This window comes from Oryzias melastigma, linkage group LG17 (genome assembly GCF_002922805.2).
Source record: "Oryzias melastigma strain HK-1 linkage group LG17, ASM292280v2, whole genome shotgun sequence".
Classification (NCBI taxonomy): Eukaryota; Metazoa; Chordata; class Actinopteri; order Beloniformes; family Adrianichthyidae; genus Oryzias; species Oryzias melastigma.
Genome location: NC_050528.1, coordinates 32,013,115 through 32,040,598, shown reverse-complemented (window position 1 = coordinate 32,040,598; position 27,484 = coordinate 32,013,115). Strand labels below are relative to the sequence as shown.

At 41.7% G+C, this 27,484-nt stretch overlaps 1 protein-coding gene across 2 annotated transcripts in view; it reads right to left on the bottom strand.

The window, feature by feature from the left end:
• The window catches only part of spata5 (spermatogenesis associated 5), a gene marked incomplete at its 3' end in the record, with an annotated part of 96,466 nt that overhangs the window by 45,942 nt on the left and 23,040 nt on the right, over positions 1 to 27,484 (bottom strand). For both annotated transcript variants that reach the window (XM_024280011.2, XM_036216217.1), the window contains 2 exon segments: positions 1,855 to 2,008; positions 3,117 to 3,218. In XM_024280011.2, coding sequence (XP_024135779.1) covers positions 1,855 to 2,008; positions 3,117 to 3,218 — 256 coding nt within the window.

Here is a 27,484-nt window from a genome sequence, read left to right as displayed (position 1 = left end):
TATATATATATATATATATATATATATATATATATATATATATATATATATAAACAGAATAATAATAAAACAGAATAATCACACTTTTGTGGTGCAAGAAATCTTGCCTTCATTTTTAATGTCTGAAATGTTTCAATGTAATTTGTGAGCACAAAACACATCATGGCAGAACTCTAAAGACTATGTCTGTAGAATTACTCCAAGATAACAAAGATGCTGAGATACAGCCATAAAGGTGCATTTACACCGAACGCGATTTGCACAACAAATTTGTGTGCCACGCCCCTCTTTCTTTGCTGGACAACTTCACTGCTCATCGTCTGTCAAAAAAAGCTTAATGCCGCAGCTGCATGTGAGAGGAGTTACCAGCTAATGTTTTTGGATGATTGCTATGTGGATATCTCAATTAAAATGTATGAAGACACAGAAGATCTTGAGAAATCAGGTTTATTTATTTTTTATTTACAAGAACATCAGTAATCATGTCTTCATGTTTGGGTTTATAATATTATTATTAAAATATTTGCCCGGTACAGGGGACTCTGTCTGTATGACAGCCACTCCACGGTGTTTCTGTGACTGAGCTTGAATGCTGTGTGTCTTGTAATAACCCGAGGGGGAAAAAGTAAAATCGGGAGACCTTTCTCCTTTTTTATTGTCTCAATGAAGCCGAGCCGGCAGCCCTGCTACCCCCCTGCAGCTCTCTGTCTGTCGGCTTATCCAGCGAGTGAGCTCTACCATGGGAGATAAAGCTGGCGTTTTGTCCAGAGTGTATCCCGCCTTCACCCCAAAGTAGCCGGATGGACTCTGCAACCCAACGGCTCCAACAGGTTAATGAAAAAGATGAAAGTTCAAGACAAAAACGCTCGCTTTGTCTTGTGTGTGGATGTGTGATGGAATTACATGTTAGACATGTGTGTTTATATGTGCTAGTACGTGCATGTGAACTGTATTTGTATTGTGTACATGTTGACATGTTTGTGTTTGAAGATTGTTGAAGGCAACAGGTATGTTTATAATATCTAAGGTTGTGTGTAGATCGAGTCAGTGAAAACCTCTCGTTCCAAAACTGAGTGTCTGATTGGCTGATGCGAAGCGGTGACCTTTCAGATTTCAGATATTTACATTTTGGCTGCACCGCCCATTTTGCATCTTGTCGCTCAAATCGTGCCGCAGGACTTCAGTTCACCTCAGTTTGTGTCTGTTCCATTGACTTAACATTGAAACTCCACCACGCAAATCACATTCAGTGGGAATGTGCCTTAAGAAACGAACCTGCACATAAAAAAATAGAATGGAGTAGTTCTGTATCACTGTGCAGGTTGTTTTAATGCGTTTTTCTTTCATCTTCTGCACAAAATCAAGTGGTAACAGATGCTTTATTTAGCCTATTGCAACGATCAGCATTTATATCACTTTTCTCTGCCGCTGCAGTCGAGGCTCAGCGACACATAATGCATCATGTTATAGTGACAACGGACTATTTGGATCCAAGCCAGACCATGGATCAAATAGTCCACTTTATGTGGAAAAAGTGATCTATACCAAAAAATAACAAGATTGAAGTACTAAAAACTGACTAAATACTTATTTCCTTCTCAACTAATTAAGTATTTTTTTCTGACAGAAACTACTGGGTATAGTTTGTTGGGTTGAGTGCAAAAAATCATAAATGTTGAGAAAATCATAAATGTTACATAGCAAATGCTCCTTGTAAAGCATTGCTTACTTTTAAATCCAAAGTAAAATTAAAATAGAACAGCAGAAGAATTGTTGAGGTTCCAAAAACCTACATTTTTCTAATAACCGGTAATCTAAAATTATTCAACTCCAACAGCAGCTACATTTACTTGCCTGCTTCTTTGCAAACAGCTGCAAGATCTGCTCCCACATATCCATGAGCAGACTCAGCCAGCTGAGTCAGCTCCTCGGCGGTGGCGCTGCATGGCACCAAATCCAGCAACTTCAACAAAATATCTGTCCGCTCTGCACTAGTGGGCACTCCCACCTGTCATCAGGAATGACTAAAGTTAGAAAACTGTACATATTGTCCACGTTCAACAACACAAACTTACTAAGTTAGAAACAGAGCAAATAAAAATGTTAAATAGGAATGTAGCAACACCAAGTTATAAATATGCATATGCAACCTCTTTAAACTCTGGAACAAGTTAAGTAATGAGCTAAAACAATGTTCTAGCATTTATAAATTCAAGACAATATATAAAGAAACTCTAATCTCACAATATGAAGATAAGACGAGTTAAAGATCAACTGGTGTTTGAAGAATTCCAAATGTGTGAACTTGAATGTGATGAAATAATCAAAGATTTTTCAAATGTAATCAATGAGTTTTATGTTATGTAATATGCAGTAATAACTACTGAAATGTTAACAATCCATATGGTATTAATATTCTTTACTTGATCCAATATATGTAGCAATGATTAGAGGATTAATCTAATTATGTGTTCTAAAGATAATCAATGATTATTACATATTGAGTGAATCATTAATGTTTACTGAAAATATATAAGAATTCTTTCAGAGAATGATTAATAAAAACTCTATTGTTATTTTAAAACTTGATTTCAATGTGTAATTATTATTTTTCTGCATCAATATAACATTGTATTTTGATGATAATCAATGAGTATTACATATCTGTTACATGATGTATGATTGTTACTGTTTACTGAAATCATGAAATAATTTTTGACGAGATTAATCAATAATCAACAAGCACTTCACTTTGCTATAAGGAATAAAAAAAAACTTGCATTTGATCTGATCAAAACCAGATTACATAATTATGCAAAACAGTGAAATGAAGTTAATAAGTAGGGTTGGGATTATACTGTATCAGTTCACTTCTTCTCACATGCTATAAATCAAACTCTACTGACTTTAGTTAATAATCACAAAAAAAAAAAATAATGAACCAAATGCTACATAAATTTGTTTTGTTTTTGTTTGTTTTCTATTTTCTAATCAATGCATTTCATTAATTCTGTAATGAGTTTGAAATAACTATGTGTTTTGTTCTGTATTTTTAATAATCTATGCTTGAAATAAACCAATCAATCAATCAATCAATCTTTGGGGGCAGAACAAACCTCCAGCTCCTTATCAAAACGTCCTGGCCTGCGCAAAGCTGGGTCCAGGGCTTGGGGCCTGTTTGTGGCCCCGAGTACCACTAGCTGACCTGAGTGACCCTCCTGGGGAAAAAAAAAACACAATAAAACACATACACACACAGACAAACCATAAATATATCTTATAATGCTAAGACAATAAAAGATGTCAATGAAGGTTCAAATTCTCAGAGGTGACATTGTCATGAAGTTGAATTTAACTTGAATCATAGCATCTGGACTTTAAGAAGATTTTAAATCCAGATGCCATGAATTAACGTCAAAACACTTCTTTAGATTAATAATAAACTTCAAAGAATTCTGCAATTTACTGTCCCAAAAAAGGATAAGCATGAAAATATTGAGATTTTTGGAACCTTCAGGTGGACCAAACCAGTCACATCTAGACTGTGATCGCACTTGATTGTAGCATTACTCTGAGGGAGTTTAACGGACTTGACTAGTTATTTTTAGCCTCCCTTATCTGTGTATGTAGCTAATGAACATTACTTTTCAGTTACCCATTATGTCCATCCTTATAACAACTATTTTGCTTCTCAATCCTCAATCTGTGGAATGACTAGCAAAAGCTAAATACACAAAAATAAGACAGCGTGCAACAGTTTACAATAGTTTTCTTTTGCACAAGTATTTTCAATAATAAAAAATAATGATCAAATAATATTTCATAATAAAATGTAAATAATAAATTGTTTTATACAAATAAATATGGCAAATAAAAACCTCCTAACTAACACAGTCATAACTGTTGTGCAAATAAACTTATTTTCAGGGAGAATATTAGTTTGCTTCTCTTATACCACTGCTTTTTACCTGTAATAAAAGTGTTTTTACTAGTCGTCTTCTCCAAATTCTAATGCACCTTACATTCTAATGTAAGATAGGTTAAGATAGAGCTATAGAAAAAAAGAATGCAGAAAAGCAGGAAATCTATTCCACATTCCACAAACACATTTTTCTGGCAACCCTATAATTGCAAGAAAAAGTGAACCCTTTTGAATAACTTAGATTTTAAAACATTTAGGACGCCTGGGGGCAGAGTGCAGGGATTTAAGTCATTTTTATATTAATATCCTTTATTACACAAATTCCTCCATCAAATCAAATGAAATCAATCTTTATTTGTAGAGCACTTTTCATATGAAACATAACACAAAGTGCTTTACAACTAAGTAAAACAAATTAAATAAAAACAATCACAATAAAATTAGAAACAAAAAATAAATAATGCCCTCCCTCGCCGAGACCCACACACAAATCCCTTTCACACCTCCCACCCCCTTAACTAGGGGGTGATAGAGAACAGGCTGGATACAAGCTGAGCATGGAAAATTAGTTGTCAGAAACGCTAACATAGTTGGAACCTCTTCCTCTGGAGACGGCCACATAGCCGGCCAGGTGCAGCATCACAGGCGGGGACCCAGCATCACCACAGCGAGGCAGCAACGCAGGTCCCCATCTAGAGCTGCAGCAGCTGGACAGCAGCAACCAGAGGGAGAGGATCCAGCTGAGGGAGCACTGGAACATAAAATGAAAATAAAAATTAAACATATTCATAAAATCAGTAAATACTTAAATAAAACATAACCACAAAGATTATTAAAATGAATTATTAATAAATATGTAAAATTATAAACTGTGATTACATAAATAAATGAGTAAATACAAAATAAATAGATATAATAAAATTAGCTAAAAGCATGGTTAAAAAGATGGGTCTTAAAGCCTTTCTTAAAAGCAGCTAAAGTCTCTGTGGATCTCAGGTTCTCTGGCAGACTGTTCCACAAACAAGGTCCATAATACTGAAAAGATGCCTGTCCGTATGTTTTGGTTTTCACAGGTGGAATGATTAGTGGATCCAGAGGATCTCAGGGTCTGCGAGGGTTCATATTTGACTAAAAGATCAGACAAATAAGAAGGCACAAGACTATTAAGACATTTAAACACCATTAAAAGTATCTTAAAATCAATCCTGAAGCTTATGGAGAGCCAATGCAGGGATTTTAAAATCAGGGTGATGTGGGCCTGCCTCCTAGTCTTAGTGAGAACTCTTGCAGCAGAATTTTGTAAAAGCTGAAGGGTCTTGATGCTAATTTTTGGAAGACCAGTTAAAAGAGCATTGCAGTAATTAATTCTACTGATAATAAAAGCATGCATCAGTATCTCCATGTTAGCAAGAGAGAGAATTGGGCGGACTCTAGCCAGATTTCTAAGATGATAGAAAGTTTTGATCACCTGCTTAATGTGTGGGATGTAAGTTAGCTTAGAGTCAAATGTAACGCCCAGGTTTCTGACTGTTTCTGAACAACTTAATGACAGTTCTTTAAGTTTCAAACACTGTTTCTCTCTATTGGCTTCAGGACTGATAACTAAAATTGCAGTTTTCTCCAGACTGAGCTGCAAAAATGTATTTGCCATCCACGATTTTACATCTAAAATGCAGTTAAAAAGTGTTTCTATTGGCCTTGTGTCATCAGGAGACATATCTATGTACAGCTGGGTGTCATCAGCATAGCTGTGAAAGCTGATGTTGTGCCTTCTGATGGCATTCCCCAGGGGAAGCATGTAAATGTTAAAAAGCAAGGGGCCAAGGATGGAACCTTGAGGCACACCACATTTACACACCACATGCTCTCTTGTAAATATGTAAATTGTTCTAATTTTTCTATTTGCAATGCTGCTGTAATGCTGAAATTTCCCCTAAATTGTTCTAATTTTTCTATTTGCAATGCTGCTGTAATGCTGAAATTTCCCCACCGTGGGACGAATAAAGGGCTATCTTATCTTATCTCTTATCTTATCTTAATTGCGTGGACCCCAGAGAAGTAAGTGTCCATGCTCACCTTTAAGTTTCTCTCCAGAAGATAGGACTTGAACCACTGGAGAACAGTCCCTGAAAGGCCAAGGCACTTAAGTCTGTTTAAAGGGATCAGGTGATCAACAGTATCAAAAGCAGCACTTGAATCTAGAAGAACTAATACTGAGATCTGACCTGAATCCAAGTCACATCTGATATCATCAACCATTTTTAACAAGGCCGTCTCTCTGTGCTGTGGTTCTTTCTAAAACCCGACTGGTTTGTCTCAACGATGTTGTTTTGTGAGAGAAACTCATTTAGCTTAAATCTTTCTTAAAAATGGTAAGTTGGACACTGGTCTGTAGTTATTAAGAACTGTGGGATCTAAATTTGTCTTCTTTAATAAGGGTTTCACCACTGCAGTTTTAAAGGCAGTGGGGAAAAACACCTGTTGGAAGAGAGCAGTTCATAATATTTAAAATCTCGCTCTCAAAAGATCTGTAAAATGATTTAAATAGTGTGGTGGGGTGGGATCTAAAAAACAGGTTGTTGGATTAACTTGGGAGAAAACTCGACCAAGTGTTGCAGCTTCTACCAGGCAAAAACTGTCCAGTGCTTCCTCAGGTAAGATCAAGCCATCGTTTACAATAAAAAGGCCTTTCTGCTCATTTAAGACACTAGATCAGACAAAGTCGATTTTGATCCTGAAGTGGTCTGCAAAGTCCTCACACAATGATGTGGTAGCTGGTATTGGGTTTTTATGTTAGCAAAGTACAAGTTCCTGGTCTGCTTTACTGTTTGATTATATTATACTCTACCCAACGACCACCCTGTGGCTCCTTGCTCTCTGGCGTTGGGAGCCCCTGCGAAGGTCCAGTTGGCCCCAGTCTGGGTGGCTGACATTATCACCCAGCGGGTGGTTCTTCTCTATCTGCATCGTGGGTGACAGACAGGTTCTGGCAAGTCAAACTCTTGGGAAACGATGTGGACGGCAGTAAAGTTGACCACATCTCAACGTACAGTAGAAACCCACCTTAGTGCAACAAACACATAAAGACAGCCCAGCATTTCAGAGTGCAAGCTTCACCCGGCCTGCGCCGAAAATCTGGTTGATGTATATTTGCATAGACTTTTTATTGACAGTGGCCACTTACAGACAAAAAAGAACAAATGCTCTTCCGGTTTGGTGGAACATGAGGTAGATATGCTGCTCATCTGTCATGTGCTACATTTACCTTTGGAAGTCACTAAACTGAAACCGAAAGCCACGGCGAATTTTTTGTAAGACCTTATCCAACTCCTAATTTCTCACTAACCTCAGTCATGCCACATAAATCTGCTATATCGACCAAAAAGATTCCTGAGCCGGAAACTGCTATCACTGTAGCCGCTAGCCGAGCTGATATACTAGAACATCTAGCTGAACATCGAACAACACTAGCTGCCGAGCTGAAAACAACGTTCTTTAACGAAGTGAATTGTAAACTTGACGGACTACAGACAAAAAGTACTGGAGCAGCAGAAAGTTTATAAATCGGTGATGTCACTTATGCAAAATGAGACTGAGACCTTCGTTGTTCTTTCCGGCCCGGCTGCGCATCATTCAAACAAATGGCACGCGCCTCGTCTTCAGTTCTGCAGCTTAGGCCCAGAAGTTCGTGGATGACTTCTTGGCTAACTGAACTGACCAGCCTTCAGTGGTAGAGTATATTGATTCACCAACCTATGGATACCGTTTATTGATTTATTTTTCTCTTCTTCTCTTTATTCTCCCATGCCCATGATTGAATGTATCTCAGGTATAGTATAAGAGTTATAATTTGACTGAAACTTGTGGCATGACAGGTTTATTTATATTTTTGTAAGATAAGATAAGATCAACTTTATTCATCCCCACAGGGAAATTCAGTTGTAGAAGCAGCAATAAGTTGTAGAAGCAGCAATAAATAATAATTAAAAGTACAAAACACCAGCTTAGTGGCCTTGTGGTAGAGTGTCCGCCCTGAGATTGGAAGGTCGTGGGTTCAAATCCTGGCCGAGTCATACCAAAGACTTTAAAAATGGGACCCAGTGCCTCCCTGCTTGACACTCAGCACTAAGGAGTTGGACTGGGGGGTTAAACCACCAAATGGTTCCCGAGCGCGGCTGTGTCTGCAGCTCACCGCTCCCCCAGGGGATGGGTCAAATGCGGAGAACAAATTTCACACACTTAGGTGCGTGACAAATAGTGGGACTTTAACTTTAAACTGCTAAAAGATCAATACAAAATTCAAATGATCAATAAAAAGTAACTAACTTATAAATATAAGTAGTCATAGCAGCAGAATAAATATAAATATAAACAAATGTACACACATAGCAGCAGAAAAAGACTATATACACACACATGTACAAAGATGTAAAAAGAGCCTAAGAAAAAGCACCAAGGTGTTTTCCTTTCACCTTTTACACATGGAGGAGTTATAAAGCCTAATGGCAGATGGCAGGAATTACTTCCTGTACCGCTCCTTAGAACAGCGGGGCTGCAAGAGTCTACAGCTGAAGCTGCTTCTCAGTGTGTCCACTGTTGCATAAAGAGGGTGGGAGGGATTGTCAATAATGGTCAGCAGTTTAGCTAACATTCTGTCTCTCGCCACTTCCTCAAAGCTGGCTAGCTTGGAACCAACAACAGAACCAGCCTTTTTAATGAGTTTTTCCAGTCTGTTGGCGTCCTTTGCTTTGATGCCAGCACCCCAGCACACTACAGCAAAGAAGATTGTGCTTGCCATGACAGACTGGAAAAACATGAGGAGCATTCTGTTGCAAACGTTGAAGGACCTGAGTCGCCTCAGGAAGTACAGTCTGCTCATTGTCTTCTCGTAGACCGCTTCAGTGTTTGTGGACCAGTCCAGTTTATGGTCAAGATGGACACCCAGGAACTTGTAAGATGTGACGATCTCAACATCTTTACTAGCAATGCAGACAGGGGAGGGTGGAAGCTTACACCTACTGAAGTCCACCACCATCTCCTTTGTCTTGGCCACATTCAGCTGCAGGTGATTCTCCTCGCACCACCGGACGAAACAGTCCACAAGGTCCCTGTACTCATCTTCCAGTCCGTTCTCCACACACCCAACAATAGCTGTGTCATCTGAGTACTTCTGGAGGTGACAGAACTCAGAGCAGTACTGGAAGTCAGCAGTGTAGGTGGTGAATCGGAAGGGAGACAGCACAGTTCCTTGAGGGGCTCCTGTGTTGCTGGTCAGGGTGTCAGACACACAGCTCAGCAGTCTCACAAACTGAGGTCGACCTGTCAGGTAGTCCTCAATCCTTGCGACCAGGGGAGCCTCCACCTGCATGTTCTCCAGCTTGGCCCTCAACAGTCTCGGCTGGATGGTGTTAAAGAGAGAAGAGAAGTCGAGGAACATGACTCGCACGGTGGTGTTTAGTCTGTCCAGGGAGCTGTAAGCCCTCTGCAGCAGGTGTAACACAGCATCATCAGCCCCAACCTTGGGCTGATATGCAAACTGCAGCGAGTCTTGAAAGGGGCTCACCAGAGGTCTGAGGTGCGACAGCACCAGCCGCTCCATGACCTTCATCACGTGGGAGGTCAGTGCTATTGGCCTGTAGTCACACGGTGCCGCAGGATGGTTTTTCTTTGGCACTGGGACCAGGCAGGATGTCTTCCAGAGCACCGGGATCCTCTGGAGATGAAGGCTCTGGTTGAACAGGTGCTGCAGAACTCCACAAAGCTGGATGGAACAGTTCTTAAGCACCCGCGGACTGATGCCACCGGGTCCAGCAGCCTTTCCCTCGTTGAGCCTCTCCAGCTCTCTCCTCACCTGGCTGGATGTGATAAATAGTCCAGTCTGAGGGATGGGGGTGTAGTGGAGTTGGTGCTTGAAGTCAGCTGAGGGGAGGGGGCTGAAGACTCCAGAGGTGATAGGGGGACTGGGGGGGGTGAAGGAGAGCAATGGTCATTCAGTGGAGAAGTGGGGGGGCAGCAGGGGGAGCTGGAGTCAAACCTGTTGAAAAACAGAACTCATTAGCTCGGTCCACAGCTCCTGCAACAGCTCCTTTCCCCTTCCTCTGAAAACCAGTGATGGCTCTCATTCCACTCCACACGTCTCTGGTCTGGTTCCCCTCCAGTTTCTCCTCCAGCTTCCTCCTGTAGGCGTCCTTGCATTCCTGCAGACGGTGTTTCAGTTCCTTCTGGACCCTCCTGAGCTCAGAGCGATCTCCGGCTCTAAAGGCCCTCTTCTTCTCATTCAGGAGGGCATTCAGGTCTCTTGTCACCCAGGGTTTGTTGTTCGGGAAACAGCGAACCTTTTTGGTGGGGATGGAATTGTCCGTACAGAAATTGATGTAAGCCGAAACACAGTCTGTAAGTCCATCCAGATCCTCCCCATGTGGATCATACAGAGCAGACCAGTCTGTGGATTCCAGAGCATCCCGAAGGCACCATCAGACCACATCCTCACAGTCCTCACAGTGACTGGTTGCTTCCTCACCACAGGGATATATGATGGGGACAGCAGGACCAGGTTATGGTCAGACCTGCCCAGTGGAGGGAGTGCAGTGGAAGTGTATGCATTGGTGGTATTAGCATACAACAGATCCAAAGTTTTACTGTCTCTCACTGAACACTGGACATACTGGTGGAATGTTGGAAGGATGGAGGAGAGACGGGCGTGATTAAAATCCCCCGTGATGAACATGAAGGCCGCGGGGTGTTTAGTCTGCAGATCCGCAGCCACTGAGTGGATGACGTCACATGCCGCGTCTGCATTGCCGGCCGGAGGAATGTACAGGTTTATGGCGATGACGTTTGTAAACTCCCGCGGCAAATAATATGGGCGGAGTCCGATAGCAATAAGCTCCACGTCAGGGCTGCACACGCTCCTCTTAACGTGGATATGCTCAGGATTGCACCACCTGTTGTTGACGAGCACGGCGAGCCCTCCTCCTCTCTTCTTACCGCTCGCGGTGGTGTCTCGGTCCGCTCGCACAGTGTGGAAGCCGGCGATAGAAACATTAGAGTCCGGTATCAGTCCGTTGAGCCATGTTTCGGTGAAACAGATGATACTGGCCTCCCGGTACTCCCGCTGGGTCCGTGTGAGCGCCTCCAGCTCGTCCATCTTTTTGGCCAGGGACCTGATGTTCCCCATGATGATCACGGGAACACAGGGTTTAAAACGCTGCTTCTTCATGCGACGTTTAACTCCCTCCCTGCATCCACGGCAATTTTTCCGAAGCTCCACCGGCAGTTCAGGCTTCACTCCGATTTCAGAGGATGGTGGTTTTAGAGCCAGCAGCTGATCGAAGGTGTAAACAAAGGAGGGAGTCATCTCGGCGTGGATGCAGTGAGCCAAAAATAGCACAAAAAAGACGTAAAGAAGCAAAAATATAATAAAAAGTAAGAAAATATGGCAAAACGCCAGGAGCCGCTTCTACTTGCTGCCGCCTGAGGCAGCGCATTTTTCGAATTTTGATATTTGATTTGATTTGTATTTGATATAAGTACAGTTGTATATACTTATACATATTCTCTGGGTTTAGTAAAATTTGGGTTTACACTACCTATCAACTACCTATTAATGTACACGTAGCATAGATAGAACTAATATGGAGGTTTTGTATTTAGATAGGTAATGTGTGCTGCTGTTTTAGCAACTAATGTCGCATGGGGATTTAGGGATGTTTTCTATTTTTTTATTATTTATTTTATTCTTTTTTTGGGGGGGGTGTTCTGTTGTTTTGCCGTCAACATCTACTGAAGGGGAAATTCTATATTTTATATGTATGCCACTTTGCTGTAAGAGTCAGGATCTTACTTTTTTTTTTTTGCTCAAATCAAACAATGTGAGCCCTTTAATGCCAATTAAAAATACACTTGGTTATGGCCAGCTCAATTAATATTATTACCTGGAATGATAAAGGTCTGGATAATCCTATTAAAAGAAAAAAAAGTACTGACACATTTGAAAAATATGAATGCTGATATAGTATTTATTCAGGAAACGCATCATAAGACTTCAGGTAATTTGCACCTGAAATGTAGATGGGTGGGGCAGCTTTTTCATTCATCTTTTCAGAAGGTTAGAGGGACAACGATTCTTATAAATAGGACAATACCTTTTACCGCTTCCTCTGTCTTGGCAGATCCCACTGAAAGATATATTATAGTAACTGGTACAATATTTCATCTTAATGTTGTCCTGGCTAATATATATGCCCTTAATTATGATGATCCCCTATTTTTCTCCAGGGTCTTAGGGCGGATGCCATGCTTAAACTCTCACTTGCTATAATGGGAGGGGATTTTAACTTGTGCATGAATCCGGATTGGGATAGATCTTCTAAAAGAACTGGTTACCCTGAATCAAAATCTGCTTCTTAATTGCAGTCATCCCTTTTCACATATGGTATTTCAGATATATGGCACTTTCTTCATTAGCAGGATAAGCAATACTCTTTCTTTTTCTTTCAAGTGCACATCAGTCTTAAAGCAGAATTGATTATTTTTTTCCTTGAAGAGATTATTCCAAATGTTCAACTATGCGATTATCCACCTATTGTGATTTCGGATTGTGCACCTTTAATATTAAACTTTAGTATACCTGGTTTATTTTCCCCCAGAAGATATTGGAGATTCAACTCTCTTCTATTAAGTGATCAATATTTTGGTAATTTTATTGCTGATCAGATGTCCCTGTTTTTAGAAATTAATATGACACCTGATGTCCCCATCACAACTGTTTGGCAAGCTCTTAAAGCCTCACCCCTCGCTTACACCGCCAGCTTCACAGCTCCGTTGCGTGCGCCGTGGTCTTTTCGTAACATTAAAAGTGCAAGAGGAACTTCCACTGCAGGCTTTCACGTCCTGTGTCTGCGGACCGACCTCTGCGTCGCTGCGAATCCGTTTCGTTTGGTTCAAATTTTAACGGACGCCACAGCTGATCGTCATCACTTTCTGTGAAGTTGGGCAATTCGCGACTTAAACTGGAAACCACGCGAGCAAATTTAAAGTGCATCCGGTATATTTTCAAAATAAAACAAACATTCCGCTGAACTCGCTGGTTTCAGCGTGTCGTCAACATTACGTAATTTTCAGGTTACTCAAAGTGTGTTGCAGCACAGCGTTGTCAGTCATAACCATGGACAACGAGAAGCTGATCATAGAGATCCAGAACTACTTTGTCTGGGCTGAGCTTTCACAGGCTGTGGCTGGAGCAGCAGCCGGTGTAAGCCACATAGACTGTAAAAATAATGGACTGAGCGAGCAATGAGGTCCACCATTGGAAATGCATTACTTCCTCTCCTCGCGAAAGTAGGCCGCCGCTTTCACCGTCACTTCCTGAAACGGATATCGCCATTTGCAACCCATCTTCAGCGATTGGTCTGAGTCATAGCTGAGTCATGGAATCCACAGGAAGTACTGTCACCAATCAGGAGTGAGTTTATTGCAACCGTCCGCTTCTTTCCACGCCTCAACCACAAGACCGTGGATGCAAACACCTTCAATAATGGCGGCTCGGGAGAATGGCTTTTTAGGTTTCGTTTTGATCACGTGGTCAGAAATCCTCGGGCTCTTTTCTAAATGACGTCGTTCCTGGTTAAGGTTAGGATTACGGTTATGGTTAGGGTTAGAAAAGCAAATTGTTCGTTTGTGGGGCTGTCTGTGATGCTCACGCCTCCACCAGGGGACGTGTCAAACGTGGAAAACACATTTTAACACGTTTAGGACCGCGCGTATTATATGCACGCAAAAACCGGTTTTGGCGTATATTATACACGGTATTTCCCAAATCGTGGCATATGTACGCATTTTACTGAGACTGGGCTGAAGGGAGATGAAGATGAAACTTTGTTTGGTGATTTTATGCGCATATACGCAACTCATAATTTATAAGCTACAACCAAAACAGTGAAATAAAGAAAAACGAACGTTAAACAAAAAAGTCCAAAGCACATAACCTCAGAGTGAAATCTATTTCTACAGAGTAAATCCTCATCTAAAATGTCGACAGCATGCGCCTCTTGTTGTTTTAAACTGCTGCATCGGTACATTCCATTGAGGAAAACAACAGTAGGACAATGATTGGTACATTGTTGAATTGTAAAGTAGGTGTTAAAAGGTCTTCACGGACCCATTGATGAAGTCTGCTCCCATTGGCTACCCGTCATCTGTCAATCAAACCCCCCAGATGTTCCACGTCAGACCCACAAACGTTTATTGAGCCATCTGATTGGTCAATTTATAACTGTAATAACTTGTGATAATGGAAAAAAATCTTTTAAAAAAAATTAGGATTAAAAAAAAGAAGTTAAGCAGAAAGCAGCAGAGGAAGAATGATTATTCTGACATATAAAATGACTGAGAAATAACTGTCTGTTTCCCAATGTAAGTCAATGGGACTTTGGCCTTTTTGCAACCCAGTGGTACTTCCTATATGGAACACGGAAGTAGGGGGCTTGCTCTGTCCAATTATTTTATATACAGTCTATGGTAAGCCATCGGCTGTAGCTAGTCCACTCCCACAACTAGGGCTGTGGATCATCACTTAGGTGGCAATCCGATTCGATTCACGAGTCAAGAGCAACGATTCACGAATTGAACCACGATTCTTATTTTTTATTATAATGTTTATTGCTATGTGTATGTCTATTTAATACATGGATAAAAATAGAAATTATTTGTATTTAATCATCATTTATACCTTTATTTAGAACAGGAGATCAGAATCAACTAAAGTGATTTAAAAAACACAAAGATTCTGATGAAAAGACTTTTTTTTTGTCATTTTAAAGTTTTTTTGTTTTTTGTTTTTCAATCTTCTGGTTCAGCAGTAAAACAACATAAAAAGGATAAAAAATCACTTTTGTTTTGGGTCATTTAACAGCAAAACCTGAAAATGTTCTCCACAGTTTTTTATCTTTAAAGTTCTTCAATATTTTACGTTCTAAGCATCACATATTGCTGCAGAGCTCCTATGAAAAGTCTTTTTTTTCACTGCAGAATCAGCTGATTCACGTTGATTACATCCACCTTTCAGCAGCACGAAGCTGTTTCTTCAGAATAAACTGGAGTTTCATTAATTACATCAAATGTTGAAAAGTTATCATAGTCAAAAGAATGTAAACACTGGAGCTAAAGCTCCGATGTTGAAGCTAATTCATTTTTTCAGAAGTTATGTCTGTGAGTGGAACTTCAGTCTCAGTTTTTGAACGGAAAAAAGCTCTCGCTAGTTTTACTTTGAAAACCGGGAGCTTTGCCGTCACGAAGATGTGTTTACCTCTGTTGGCAGTACGGCGGCTCTTTCTGCTTAATTTTAGTTCTTAAACTTAAAATCCTACATTAATCTGCATTTCAGGGCAAACATACATCGTCCCAAATTGATATTTTGATTAACTTTTGCTACAATTTACTACATTTATATAGAATATCCGTATTCAAAATTTTGGGAGCAGATCGCGAATACCCGAGCACCCGGATACTCGTTACAGCTCTACCCGCAACGCAACAAAGCCGTGGCGCTGGCGGTGTAAGAGGTCAAATTATTTATTTTATGGCCAAAAAGAAACATGAGTCAATATCTTGACAGAAAATTTTTGAAAAACAATATGCCGATGGCATTCTCAAATTCCCACTGACGCCTTGTATAAAGAACGCATGACTCTCAGTGCTAAATATGGTAGGCTCACTTCACATACGGAATAGCTACAATTAAAAAATCTGAGTTATGTATACTAAACAGAGATAAGTCGGGTGAAATGTTGGCAAGGCAGTTAAATAGTGCAAGAGTTAAAAAAATTATTAATGGAGTAATGACAAAAAAATGGTACATTAAAAACAGACCAGCAAGGAATAAATGAGGCTTTTGAATCCTTTTATCATAAATTATACACTTCTGATAATACCTGTGATTCTAGTCTCCTATGTGAATTTTTCAGAGATTTACCAATTACTTCTTTAAATTCTGATGATGCCCTAAACCTGGATGCACCACTACATCATCAAGAGGCTCTGGAGGCAATTAAGGCACTGAACACTCAAATCTCCTGGCCTAGATGGACTACCCAGTGAATTTTAAGCAGCGTTTGCTGAAAACTAGCCCCTTTAATGACCACAATGTTTACACAGTCCAGGGCACAAGGAGCACTCCCAGATAGCTTAAATCAAGCATGCATTACTCTTCTTCTTCCTTAAAAAAGACAAAAACCTATTTGAATGTGATTCATATAGACCAGTCTCCCTTCTGAACTGTGATTATAAAATTTTGGCCACAGTTCTGGCTCGACGGCTGGAAAGAGTCTTACCTAGCATTGTGTCTTCTGATGAGTCTGGCTTCATTAAAGATTGACGTTTCTTTTTTAGTACTTGTCGGTTATTTAATATCTTACTTACCCCAAGCATGGATAAATCTGAATGCATTATCTCTATGGTTGCAGAGAAGGCATTTGACAGGGTTGAATGGGAATATCTCTAATGTCTAATGAAAAAAAAAAAAATTCAAGTGGCACCAGTTATCTACCTCCTAAAGAACGTCACACCAAAGCAGTGTTTCTTAAATGGGGCTGTGGAATGCCAGGGGGGGGCACAGGACAGCCTGAGGATTATGCAATTTATGTTAGTTACGAAACAGTTGATCGGAGGACCGTCAGTGATCATGATATACTCACAGAGAGAGAAAGGGGATATTTAATAAAACCTCAGGAATGCTGATGGAAAAATATTTAACGGAGATTAAAAGAAAAGGAGAGAAAGAGGGACAGAAAGGTGAGTGCGCACGGGCACTGCGTGTGTTCATTTGTGAAGAAAAAACTGGATCCTTTTGACTTTTATTGACAGTATGAAGGAAGAGAATCTGCAGGAAATCATTCTATAGAACTCCACTACCAACCTGCAGAATCTTCTCAAACACAGAGCAGATCATTACTGACAACAAACCAGATTCAATCCTTAAAGGTGAAAGACTTTTGTTTTTCTTAACGTTATTGTGAATAAAAATGTAGCCACGAGGGGGCCCAAGCCAGGGTCTCATTGTGCCGGTCCCAAGCCAGGATAAATACAGAGGGTTGTGACAGGAAGGGCATCCGACGTAAAATCTTGCCAAATCAAATATGCGAATCAGACCTACGAAATCCATACCGGATCGGTCGAGGCCCGGGTTAACAACGACCGCCATCGGTGCTGTTCACCGACAGGGTGCCGGTGGAAATTGGACTACTGTTGGTGGAAGAAGGAGAGGAGGAAGGCGGGTTCGTAGGGAGAGAGAGAAGAGGAAAGTCACTAGTGTTGGACTGAGAGTTGGGACTTTGAATGTTGGAACTATGACAGGAAAGGGTAGAGAGTTAGTGGACATGATGCAGAGGAGAAAGGTAGACATACTGTGTGTCCAGGAGACCAGGTGGAAAGGTAGCAAGGCTAGAAGTTTAGGAGCAGGGTTCAAGTTGTTCTATCATGGTGGAGATGGGAAGAGAAATGGAGTAGGAGTTATCCTAAAGGAGGAGTTTGTTAGGAGTGTTGTGGAGGTAAAAAGAGTGTCAGATAGAGTGATGAGTCTGAAGATAGAAATGGAGGGTGTCATGTTCAATGTTGTTAGTGGGTATGCCCCACAGGTAGGATGTGAGCTGGAAGAGAAGGAGAAGTTCTGGTTGGATCTTGATGAAGTGATGATGAGCATCCCTGGAAATGAGAGAGTTGTCATTGGTGCAGATTTCAATGGTCATGTTGGTGCAGGAAACCGAGGTGATGAGGAGGTGATGGGCAGGTTTGGTATCCAGGAGAGGAATGTAGAAGGACAGATGGTGGTTGATTTTGCAAAAAAGATGGAAATGGCGATAGTGAATACATTCTTTGAGAAGAGACAGGAACATAGAGTGACCTATAAGAGCGGAGGTAGAAGCACACAGATAGACTACATCTTGTGTAGACGGTGTAATCTGAAGGAGATCAGTGACTGTAAAGTAGTGGTTGGTGAGAGTGTTTCCAGACAGCACAGGATGGTGGTGTGTAGAATGACTCTGGTGGTGAAGAAGATGAAGAAAGAGAGGGCAAAGGCAGAGAAGAGGACAAACTGGTGGAAGCTGAAAAAAGAAGATTGTTGCATGACTTTTAAGAAACAGTTGAAACAGGCTCTGGGTGGTCAGGAGGTACTCCCAGATGACTGGATAACTACAGCTAATGTGATCAGGGAGACAGGTAGGAGTGTACTTGGTGTGTCATCAGGAAAGAGAGTTGATAAGGAGACTTGGTGGTGGAATGAGGAGGTGCAGGAGTGTATACGGAGTAAGAGACTAGCTAAGAAGAAGTGGGACACTGAGAGGACTGAGGAGAGTAGACAGGAGTACAGGGAGATGCAGCGTAAGGTGAAAGTAGAGGTGTCAAAGGCCAAACAAAGAGCTTATGATGACTTGTACGCTAGGTTGGGTAGTAAGGAGGGAGAGACTGACCTGTACAGACTAGCAAGGCAGAGAGATCGAGATGGGAAGGACATGCAGCAGGTTAGGGTGATCAAGGATAGGAATGGTAATGTGGTGACAGGTGTCAGTGGTGTAATGGAAAGATGGAAAGAATACTTTGAAGAGTTGATGAATGAAGAGAATGAGAGAGAACAAAGAGTAGAAGAGGTGACGGTTGTGGAGCAGGAAGTAAGAAAGATTAGTAAAGGTGAAGTGAGAGGGGCTTTGAAGAGGATGAAGAGTGGAAAGGCTCTTGGTCCTGATGATATACCTGTGGAGGTATGGAAGTGTCTAGGAGAGATGGCAGTGGAGTTTTTGACCGGGTTGTTCAACAGGATCTTAGGTGGTGAGAAGATGCCTGTTAAAGTAGATGTTAAGCTCGTCAGCTCTCTCTTTGTTCCCCTCTGTCAACCGTCCTTTCCCTCCACATCCTGTGATCTCCTTCATTCCAGACCACACCTCCCTCATGTTGCTCTGCTGGAGTTTGGATTCCAGCTTCCTCTTGCACGAGTCTTTACGCTCCCTCAGCTTGTCTCGTAGAAGATGCTGCACCCTCCTCAGCTCCTCCTTGTCCCCAGACCTGAAGGCTTTCTTCTTCTTGTTCATAAGACTCTTCAGGTCACTGGTGATCCACGGCTTGTTGTTTGGAAAACAACGGACCATTTTGGTGGGCATGACAGAGTCCTCACAGAATTTGATGTACTCTGTGATACATTCCGTCATGGTATTGATGTCCTCCCAGTGTGGCTGGCAGAGAGCATCCCAGTCGGTGGACTCAAAACAGTCCTGAAGGGCGTCCTCAGCCTCCTGTGTCCATTTCCTCACCCTCCTTGTTGACACAGGCTGCCGGCGGGCAACAGGAACGTACTTAGGTGTGAGCAGGACCAGGTTATGATCTGACCTGCCGAGTGGGGGAAGTGCAGTGGTGCTGTAGGCATTTGGAGCATTAGCATAAAGCAGGTCCAGAGTTTTATTCTCCCGCGTGGAGCAGTCTACATACCGAGTGAAGTCAGTTAGCGTTCTGTCCATGCTGACATGATTAAAATCCCCAGTAATAATCACGAGAGCGTTTGGCTGTTGAGTCTGCAGCCGGGAGACAGTGTTGCTGATGACGTCAGCAGCGGCCTCGGCATCGGCCGATGGAGGGACGTATGTGCAGACCACCACGACAGATGTAAACTCTCTCAGCAGATAATAAGGCCTGAGCCCGACGGCCAACAGTTCCACATGCTGGTTGCAGAGACGCTCCTTCACACAAACATGTCCAGGGTTGCACCACCGTTCACTCACGTAGAGCGCGATCCCGCCTCCTCTCCTCTTACCGCAGCCAGCTGCGTCTCTGTCCGCACGCACAGTCACAAAGCCGGGCACCGCGACGTTGTTGTCTGGAATTTGTGGGTGCAGCCACGTCTCAGTGAAACACAATAAACTACACCGGCGGAACTCCCTCTGGGTCTTGATCAGCGCCGATAGCTCGTCGGTCTTGTTCGCTAAAGAGCGCACGTTCCCCATGATGATCGCCGGTACCGCAGGCTTGTGCCGCCTCCTCCTTGCATTCACCTGAACTCCAGCCCTGCATCCCCGGCGTCTCCTCCTTAACTCCACCGGGATGTCGTGCCTGGCTCCCGGCAGCAGTCCAGGCTTATTCAGCGATAGTAGCTGATCGCGTGAATAAACAATGGGCATGCCAGCGTGCATGTTGTCCTCAGTTGAAGAAAGTCGCAAAAGTAATAATAAAGTGAAATAACGCTTGGTGTTTAATCCGTTGCTGCTCTGAAAATGCTACTGTTGAGTCCAGTTTTAAAAGAAAGAAAGAGCAAGGAAAATAAGTTAAAAAGGCAAAAAACACGTGCAAAACGGGAGCTGCTGCAACAGGCGTCCACCTCTGAGGACGGCGCCAGTGGTCGATGGTGCCCATTTTTAAGAATAAGGGAGATGTGCAGAGTTGTGGTAACTACAGAGGAATAAAGCTGATGAGCCATACAATGAAGGTGTGGGAAAGAGTAGTGGAAGCCAGACTAAGAGCAGAAGTGAACATTTGTGAGCAGCAGTATGGTTTCATGCCAAGAAAGAGCACTACAGATGCAACATTTGCTTTGAGGATGTTGATAGAGAAGTACAGAGAAGGTCAGAGAGAGCTCCACTGTGTCTTTGTAGATCTGGAGAAAGCTTATGGCAGAGTGCCCAGAGAGGAACTATGGTATTGTATGAGGAAGTCTGGAGTGACAGAGAAGTATGTCCGAGCAGTGCAGGACATGTATGAGGGCTGTAAGACAGTGGTGAGGTGTGCTGTAGGGGTGACAGAGGAGTTCAAGGTGGAGGTGGGATTACATCAGGGATCAGCTCTGAGCCCCTTCCTGTTTGCAATGGTGATGGACAGACTGACGGATGAGGTTAGACAGGAATCACCATGGACTATGATGTTTGCAGATGATATTGTGATTTGTAGTGAGAGCAGGGAACAGGTGGAGGTGGAGTTAGAGAGGTGGAGGTTTGCCCTGGAAAGGAGAGGAATGAAGGTTAGCCGCAGTAAGACAGAGTACATGTGTGTGAATGAGAGGAACCAGAGTGGAAGAGTGAGGTTACAGGGAGAAGAGATAAAGAAGGTGGAGGAGTTTAAGTATTTAGGGTCAACAGTACAGAGTAATGGAGAGTGTGGAAAAGAAGTGAAGAGGAGAGTGCAAGCAGGTTGGAATGGGTGGAGAAAAGTGTCAGGTGTGATGTGTGACAGAAGAGTTTCAGCACAAATGAAAGGAAAGGTGTACAAGACTGTGGTGAGACCAGCCATGTTGTTTGGACTAGAAACAGTGGGACTGAAGAAAAGACAGGAAGCAGAGCTGGAGGTAGCAGAGATGAAGATGCTGAGGTTCTCTTTGGGAGTGACCAGGATGGATAGGATCAGGAATGAATACATCAGAGGGACAGCACATGTTAGAGGTTTTGGAGATAAAGTCAGAGAGGCCAGACTGAGATGGTTTGGACATGTTCAGAGGAGAGACAGTGAATATATTGGTAGAAGGATGCTGAGTCTAGAGCTGCCAGGAAAGAGGTCTAGAGGAAGACCAAAGAGGAGGTTTATGGATGCAGTGAATGAAGACATGAAGGTGGCTGGTGTTAGAGTGGAGGATGCTGAAGACAGGCTTAGATGGAGGAAACTGAATCGCTGTGGCGACCCCTGAAGGGAAAAGCTGAAAGGGAAAGAAGATTGTGAATAAAAATATTATTTTATTGGTTTTGTACACTTTTGTATTTTGGATTGTGGTTCCAGAGTTTTGTGTTGATCACTTCAAAAATTTTTGATAGGAAAAAAAGGTTAAAATATAAAGAGTTAAAAACAGAATAGTTAATATCTAGTCCTTTTTCATTTATTTTGTAAATTTTATCTGGAAGGGATAAATAACAGCATATAAATAATATACACATTATGCGAATAAAAACATGTTTACATTAGTTATGGAAATCGTGCATAATCCTACATAGTACAGTATTTTCAAGACCATAAGGCGTGCATAAACGTCTCAAATTTTCTCCAAAATGTGCGGCACGCCCTATAGTGCAGTGCGCCTACTGTGTTGTTTTTTTTTTGGGTAGGCGGGTTACATGACAACTTTGATGTTTTATAGCTAAAGTGAGCGCCACACACATGAAGCGAGGGAGCGTGTCCGTGCTCCCTCGCTACTCCCCACAAGCAGTAAATGTGGGAGAAAAAAAAAAAATCACATTCGTTCAAATTCAAATTTCTGTTAATGAATTTTACATTTTATGTCAGATAATTTGTTATTATTGAGGCAACTTATGAACTTTCAGGCTGTAAATTTTATATGATCATTGTTTTTTACAGTGCTGGTATCCATATTCATTTCCCCTCTTTTTATTCAAATTTCCTGAACTTTTCTTTAATAATCAACACGTTAGTCACGTGCTCCACGTGTGTACTGCTAGTGTACTGTTGGATCAATAACACCGGTAGAAGTTTCTTTTTACGGTCAGATGCTGCTCTCCGCTGCTCTGCCTCCCGCGCGCGTTTTCACCTGTCAATGGAGCAGGTGGAGGAGCGCACGAGGACCCGCCCACTTCATGCGAAAAAGCAGAGAAGAAAAAAGCTAAACCAGTGCAACTGTTTTTTAGACAAAAGGTACACAAACGCACGCACGCTCCCTCCCAGCCCACCCGCCGCAGCAGCAGCCCACGGGAGCTGCTTTAGCGGGCGGCGGACCCGGGGCCCGCCGTCTGCCTGTCGGCTGAGCGCATGCACCAGCAGGGAGCGCTGATTCGTTGGTTTTAGGCAGTTCTAATAGGTAACAGAAAAACATCAATTGTGCTTTTTTTCACCATGAAGTGCTTAGTTGGCGACTCCTGCTGGTGTCGTGCACAGCGGCCCGTACCGCTCGTTCCTATAACTAATATTGCTTCTTACTCGCTAATCATATGTGGTAACGGATTCATATTTTACTTCTTTATTTCCGATTGGGTCACTGAAAACAGCCCGTGCCAAAAGCTGAGTTCCTGATTGGCTGATGCGATGCAGCACCTGTCAAACTCTGATCTGCTGTGAAATGAAGTCAGACTTTCAAGCGCTACGCGGCACGCGCTCTCGTGCTCGCCTCAACAGCTGCTTTATATGAGCCCGCCCACCATGCCAGGAAAAGTAAATTGATGGGCTAAAACTTTACAGTACAGAAGAAAGAATAAATGATTGACATGTCCAAAGACCAATAGACCCTCAATGAAATGCTGCGCTGTTTGCAGCAGCTGCTTTCGGTTTCAATAGAGCCTTGTAAATAATAACTGTTTCTGCTTGGAATCAAACTTCGATGACATCTCTAGTTTTACCATGCCTGCGCCCTATGGTCAAGAGCGCCTTATGTATTTATTAAATACAAAAAAAGCACCAGTAAGTGAAACTGCGCCCTATAACTCAGTGCGCCCTATGGTCGTGAAAATACGGTAGTTGATAACAGATTAAATATAGCAAAAACAACCTAAAAATCCATTTGGTAGCAGAAAGAGCCGCTGTTTACAGTGAACCAAAGAACTGAATCTCTGAGAAAAGCCAGATTTCAACACTACTGTGGAGGGAAGCAAGGAAAGACTTGTTTTTACTTTGTCTGAAAGTTTGGAAGTATTCTAAAACAAACAAAAACAAAAACAAAAAAAAAAGAATAAAACAGATTATTTAGACGTTTTTTTCATATTATTTAATGATAAAGGTACAATATTTTGAAGAGATACGTTTAACTTGAGTAAATTAACTAATGACACCAATGATATTTGCAGCAGATAGTTGTGCGTGTGTGTGTGTGGGGGGGCACACGAAAGAATAGGTTCTTTATCGGGGGGGGCGTGAGAGAAAATAATTAAGAAACTCTGCACCAAAGATAAGATAACATAAGATAAGATCAACTTTATTCATCCCCGCAGGGAAATTCAGTTGTAGAAGCAGCAATAAATAATAATAAAAAGCACAAAACACCAGTAAACTGCTAAAAGATCAATACAAAATTCAAATGATCAATAAAAAGTAACTAAGGATGATGAATATAATGTTTTACAGCCTCTCTCAAAATTGACCTAATTTTTTATGCACTTTTCCCCTTACTTGAAAAGGGCTGAGCATCCAAAAATGAAGGCTGATTTACTCAGACTGCCACTTGAGATTATTTTTTCAATCTTTATAATTTTTCCATTTGGTCAGTTAGCAGTCAACAGGTAAAAAACCCTAAAACACACATGATAATGGCAATAAATATTTACAAATACAAATTATTTTACAGAATAGCAATAAACATATTTAATCAATAATAATTTATATAATTTTAAGTGCTTCAATTTATTAGCAACCTCCCCAATTTTACAATTTATTTTAATTACATTTTTATTTAAGTTCATACATCAAATCCTGTATTTTTATTTTTAAGAATGACTTTACATTAACATTAGCAAAAAGTAATTACATCCATTTGAAAACTTCACGCCATAAATTTACCGAAGTAACACCGTACACCAGCAGGTTAAACATCGAACTGCATAAAAACGAAAATTCCGACCGGTACCTGAAGTACACACAAACAACTGTGAAGCACACACCCAGTTCCCACAGCGCACCGATCAAACAGGAAGTAAGTGATCAGGATCATTGTAGCGCTCAGATAAAATGACTTCTTACCGGCTGCCTCTGCTGCAGGTGGAGGATAAATGCTGACAGGTAGGCATACTTCACACCAGTGGCGGGCCGTGCATTTCACACCTAGGCCTTCAGTAGTGCTCCATCTGAATCAATCCAACCCTCATTAACTATTTTATGGCAATAAAACTTCTCGTGCAGGTACAACTGCCACACACACACCAAAAAGATAAAAAATAACCTGATAAAATTTCAATATTATGTAGGGAGATAGCAAAATTTTACTCACCAAAAATCCAGATTATTTAAACACAAAATCCATCCTTTCTATCCTCAAGAAGATTTCAATCACTCTGTCGTGCAGAATCCATGCGTTTCGCAGATGGAAAGTGTTCTGGTATTCCTGAAGCCTCTTGTGGTCCAGGAGGGTGACAAACATCAGTTTTTGTGATCGATCAAGGTTTGTGTCCTGAAAATAATATTGTCGGTAGTGCGCGTGAGGATTTTTCGCTGCACCTCTTCGTGAGCTCGGAGCGCCCGCAGTGCGTTCAGGGGCCTCGTAGATTTCCTCGTATCGGCTTCTCTCCCGCTAAACGGAGTCATGGAACTCCTTTACCCGTGCCAGACAAAACTGTGCCACAACTTTACCCAGACATTCATTTTCCACCAAAAATCAGACGATGAGACGCTTTCCACTGACAACATCTTCAAACCTGACACGCCGCTCCTCGGCACCTGTGTCCGTCACATAACGCAGAACCAGAGCGAGCTGTCCAATTACAGCTCGTGAAAATGATGACGTTTCCGTGCGCCTGCTAGCTGGCCTTCGTGTCGCCTTCTCCAAATCTGATTGGTTGAAGCAACAGTCTGGTCGACAATTATTTTATGCTACAGGGCCCGCAGAACTGATTGTGAAGGCCTCCGGGCAGATTTCTTTGACCCTAGCAACAAATGGTGCTGCAATGTGATTGGTTAATGCTTAAATAGGAAAATACACGTCTGGAAGCAGCGCAGCCAGGGAGACATCAATGAAAGGACGAAGACAGAGCATTTGGAATTATAGAATACGTATTCACGGAAATAAATAATAATTAATATCAGTCTGTGATTCAGATATTTTTAGGCCAGCAGAGAAGGCCTTGCAGGCCCTGACGGCCCGCCACTGCTTCACACGCACGCTACCGAGCCTGTATCTCGCCGGTGCTTCTCACGAATGAAGCCGTGCATCGCAATTAAATGTCTGACGCAGCGTGCCAAGCTGCTCAACAGTTCTGCCACGCAACTCAGACGCTAAGCGCTAAAGCCTCTTCAAATGAAAATATAAGATACATGGTGAGAACCCATCGAGAATCGATCGCAGGACTAAATATCACGATATATCGCAATATCTATATTTTGGCACACCCGTAATAGATATGACTGGTGAACAAAGTGATTAACAATATCTCAGCCTCCAGGGCAGAGCTGTCCTTTCCTGGTCCTTGAGAGCTACCACCAATTCTAATTCCAATCCTAATTCTAGAATTTTGTTAAGTTTTGTGTATATGTCTAATGGAAACACAGCAAGTGAAAAAATGTATTCATAAGCAAATTATGCTTTTTTGTTGTGACATAGATAAACATTAGAACACATTTGCTATTAAATCCAAGTAATTCACATCCTTAAAATAAATATATATAAATACATAAATATAACCAACAAAAACTAAATCAGAGCTAATGAAGTAACCTCTACCATGTGTTAAAACCATGAGGAATAATTTAAATCCTTGAATTAGATCCAAAAAAAAAAGCTGCCTTATATTCCATGTGGATTATACCTTAATGTAGCGTTAATTCTGGTTGTGCTCACAAACAATAAATGGATTTTCTATGATAAATGAAGCTCAAAATGAAGTCCAAATCTGTCAGTATGACGTTGATAAACTTCAAAGGACTGATGGAGAATTCCAGCTACCGTTGTTAGGATTCTTGTTGAATGTTTCATACTGTCCTTCAACTGTTTGTCAAGGAGTTGAAGAAAGCTTAAGTTAATTTCCTTTTTTTTCCAACTTTACTACTTTTACATTTTTTTAAAAACAGTTTCTTTTAACCAAAGAGCCACAATGGAGGGATAAAAGAGCCAAATGTGGCTCGGGAGCCGCAGGTTGCACTAGAACAACTAGTGAATCTAAGAGCACATCGATAGCCAACCAATCAAATAATTACACTGACTCGTGCCAAGTTTCGTAGCTTTTAATTGCTGTGCTTAACAACTAATATTTTCAGCTTTTACAGCTATGACAGTTTATCTGACCTTTTCAGATATTTTTTTGCAGTTGTCTGAACAACTAGAGCGTCCACACATCTAACCTTACAGTAGCATTAACCTTTAAAGATTCTTGTTTGAGCACCAAAAAGATAGAGGTTGATTGCAGCGACTGTGGTAACAATCGCAGAATGTCCCTCCTCAGTGTAGTGGGGAAAGGATTCGCCGATATTGTACAGCAGCGTCTAAAACGCCTAGCAGAGGTAGTTTACACAGAATCACAATCTGGTTGTAGAGATGGCAGAGGCAGAACTGACTGCATCTTACCGTTGTGTCAAACAATGGGAAAGTGCAGAGAACAGCGGCAGAGCCTACATACGTTTACTGACTTTACCAAAGCCTTTGACCGCATAAACTGAAAGCTTCTCTTTAAGAGCTTGGGAAAACTCGAATGCCCTGTCAATTTTGTTCAAGTTATCGCTCTACTCCGAAGTCCATGCTAGATTGTATTGACAGAGAGCTTCCTGACCCCATCAAGTACAACAGTGGAGTTAAACAAGGTTGTAAGTTAGCTCCTACGCTGTTTGGGATATATGTTGCTGTTATGTTCTACCTCGCTTTCAAACACTGTCATGGAAATTATACATTTGCGTATGTCTCATCCTCTGAGTCTTGTTTTCTTGTTGTCAGAACACCCTGACCATAATGTGTAAACA